A 3,673-nucleotide genomic window follows, 5' to 3' on the forward strand; every position below is an offset into this window, starting at 1 on the left:
CCAATTGAAGAAACACCTTGAAGGTCACCTGGAGGAAGGGCAGAGCAATCGTTTGGCAGCCACCAGCAGGCCACGCCTGCTGAGAAGGGAGGAGAGCAAGAAGACCCCGATCTATATGTCAACTTCACCTCTAGCTCTGGAATCTATGGAAGCTCAGCCATCTAGAAGCTACAGCTCTACAGAGCGCTTCGCCCTTCGGTTGCAGATCTATCCTGTTGACCTTCAAGGAGGACTAAACCCCTGCTAAGATCTCCAGGACCTTCAACCAGCATGAGATTTCCATTTTCATGGCTTTGGCACATGGTTACCCTGTTCTTGAGTCTCCAAGGCATCAACATCAAGGCCTTCAGCCATGCCACTTGCAACCCTAACTCCACCTCGCTTGATCTTGGGGTTCTACCAGCTTTCTTCCAACCCCTGCTCCCTCCCGAAGGACTCCTGGGCCTTTGGGTGAAGGCGAAGCCCTTGAACCCCTATCATCGCATCCAAGGGCCACCTCCATCTTCATCCCTCCTGGTGGTCCTCTTCCGTCAACACAATTGCTCTTTCTCCAAGAAGATCCTTCACGCCCAACAAGTGAGCTCCCACACCGCCATTGTGCACAACGTGACTTCCCAGATGCTGGAGAACATGGTGAGTGAGCCGGGCGCCAAGTGGCACCTTCACATCCCAGCCGTGTTCTCCGCACAAGAGACAGCAAAAATCCTCAAACAACTGCGCCGTTCTGGGAAATCCCTTCTCACCCTCCCCGGGTGTGAGCGTTTTCATTTCGCCTGGAAAGTTGCTTCTAGGGCTTCGGACCATCTCGAGGTGGCCCGAAGTCCCTGCCAGTGTCTCCTCCAGCCAGCTGGCTTTTGCTGCCAGTTTGCCATGTTCTACACCTGTTGGATCATCTGCCTTACCGTGTCTGCCACCTTTATTGCCCTGATGCTATCAGAGCACTATCTATCCTGGAGCAAGAGGAAGAGGAGGAACCGCCTTCTCCGACAACACGAGAAGGAACCTGTCTCTGTTTCGTTGACCGGCTCCAAATACCAAGAATGCGCCATTTGCTTAGACCGGTACATGCAGTACGACGGCGTGAAGGTGCTCTCGTGTTCCCACGCCTTTCACAGCAGGTGTATCGACCTCTGGCACATCACCCAAGCCAGAAATAAAACCTGCCCTCTCTGCATGCAGAAAGTCATGGTGGTCACTCATCTGATGGCCATGAGGTTATGGCAGCAGGAGAAAACCGTGGGACGTTGCGAGCTGACTGAGGACCAGCCGTATCCAACCTGCAACCACGTTTCCTGTTGGCAGAACCACGTCGTTCCCAATTCTGAAAATTAACCCGAAGGGGGAAACAAAAAGAGGGCCAGGGGAAGCCAACAAGAAGATCAGAAAAAGACCTCAACAGCGATCAAAGTAAGCTGGAGAATGTTTATTCGGAAACACCTTTTGAGCTTTGGACACCAGACAAAACCGTCGTCCTGGGATCATCCCGGCCACTGAAAAGCCACCGGCCAACTCGAAGGAGGATAGAGAAGAATGAGTACACCATGGAGAAAGGTCGTGGACATCTTTAGAACATTCTACGCCCAAAGCGCGGTGGCTCAAAATGAGATATAGAGTAACCTTAATAATTCTGGTGGTAATGAATGAACCTTGTGATGTGCGTCAGCACATTACAGAGAAAGTGTTTATTTAGTTGGGTCCGGTCTGATTCTTGATGGTGTTCAAATGTTGGTTAAAGAAGCAAGAAACCAGGAAATGGGCCATGGTATTGTCTGATCAAATTGAACAGAATAGAAACAGAGTCGGAAGGGACTTTAGAGGTCTTCTAGTCCAACCCCCTGCTCAAGCAGTAAACCTTACACCACTTCAGACAAATGGTTGTCCAATCTCTTCTTAAAAACTTCCAGGGTTGGAGAATTCGCAATTTCTGCAGGCAAGTTGTTCCACTGATTAATTGTTCTAACTGTCAGGAAGTTTCTCCTTTGTTCTACATTTCTACATCTTCTCTCCTTTATTAGTTTCCATCCGCTGTTTCTTGTCCTGCCTTCACGTGCTTTGGAGAATAGGTGGATCCCTTCTTCTCTGTGAGCACCTCTCTAGTATGGGAACGCTGCTATCATGTCACCCAAGTCCGTTTTTTCATTAAACTAGACATACCCAGTTCCTACAACTGTTCTTCATATGTTTTAGCCTCCAGTCCCCTAATCACCTTCATTGCTGTTCTCTGCACTCCTCCTAGAGTCTCAACATCTTGTTTAAATCGTGGCGACCAAAACTGAATGCAATATTCCAAGTGTGGCCTTACCAAGGCCTTATAAAGTGGTATTAACACTTCACGTGATCTTGATTCTATCCCTCTGTTGATGCAGCCCAGAACCGTGTTGGCTTTTTTGGCAGCTGCTGCACATGGCTGGCTCATATCTAAATGGTTTTCCACTAGGACTCCAAGATCCCTCTCACAGGTACTATTGTTGAGCCAGGTACCACCTAATTCTATATTTGGGCATTTGGTTTTTCTTGCCTAAATGTTCCTCTTTTCTGAAAATTTTCATATAGACTCAAAATGTTTCAAGTAACCTAATGTAGGAATGACCCCTCTCCTCACAGCCCATCCATCCATTTGACCCATCCTCTTCTCTTCTCTTCTCTTCTCTTCTCTTCTCTTCTCTTCTCTTCTCTTCTCTTCATCCATTGATCCATTGATCTAGCCATCCATCCATCCATCCATCCCTTTCCATTCTCTCTTCTCTCTCCTCTCCTCTCCCCTCTCCCCTCCTCCTCTCTCCTCTTCTCCCCTCCTCTCACAGTCCATCCATTTGATCCATCCATACATCAATCCATCAATTGATTCATCCATCCATCCATCCATCCATCCATCCATCATCGTCTTCTCTGCTCTGCTCTGCTCTTCTTTTCTCTTCTCTCTTCTCTTCTCCTCTCACAATCCATCCATTTGATCCATCCATCATCCCTTTCTCTTCTTTTCTCTTCATTTCTCTTCTTCTCTTCTCTTCTCTCTTCTCTTTTCTTCTCTTCTCTCTTCTCTTCTCCTCTCACAGTCCATCCATTTGATCCATCCATCCGTCCATCCATCCCTTTCTCTTCTCTTCTCTTCTCTTCTCTTCTCTTCTTCTCTTCTCTTCTCTTCTCTTCTCTCTCCCCTCCTCTCCCAGTCCATCCATTTGATCCATCGATCCCTTTCTCTCCTCTCCTCTCCTCTCCTCTCCTCTCCTCTCCTCTCCTCTCCTCTCCTCTCCTCTCCTCTCCTCTTCCCTTCCTTTCCTTTCCCTTCCTTTCCCTCCCATGCCCTGCCTTCTTATTCCCAATTTTACAAATGTCAGCATATATTTATCTAATTCAAAGTTGCATACCTAAAGCAAACTTTGGGGGATAATTTATATAACATACATATACATTATGGAGAAAAGCCGACACAGTAGAAAAAACACCCAATGATATGTATTTTGGGGGAGTGGATAGTTTGAGAGAAAATTTCCAAACTGGTTTAGAAGCCAAATGAGGGTGTGTAAACATTGTTGGAAGTGAAACAAAGCTTCCCTTGCAGCTTTCAAATTATATAAACTCTTCCTTCTGTTGTGAATCATATTATGTTGTCTCACCTGTTGTAGTGTTTATCTCAGTGTTTAATTTTTACACCCCACAGCTTAATTTTCAT

General features: G+C 46.8%; 1 protein-coding gene across 1 annotated transcript; it reads left to right on the plus strand.

Annotated features, from left to right (window-relative positions):
• Positions 1–300: 300 nt before the first annotated feature.
• LOC131188216 (E3 ubiquitin-protein ligase RNF167-like) lies at positions 301–1,332 on the plus strand. The gene has a single exon (XM_058163315.1). It carries the CDS (start codon positions 301–303, stop codon positions 1,330–1,332), a length of 1,032 nt encoding a protein of 343 aa, XP_058019298.1.
• The last annotated feature ends 2,341 nt before the right edge of the window (positions 1,333–3,673 follow it).

The sequence above is a fragment of the Ahaetulla prasina genome, chromosome 1 (genome assembly GCF_028640845.1).
Source record: "Ahaetulla prasina isolate Xishuangbanna chromosome 1, ASM2864084v1, whole genome shotgun sequence".
Lineage (NCBI taxonomy): Eukaryota > Metazoa > Chordata > Lepidosauria > Squamata > Colubridae > Ahaetulla > Ahaetulla prasina.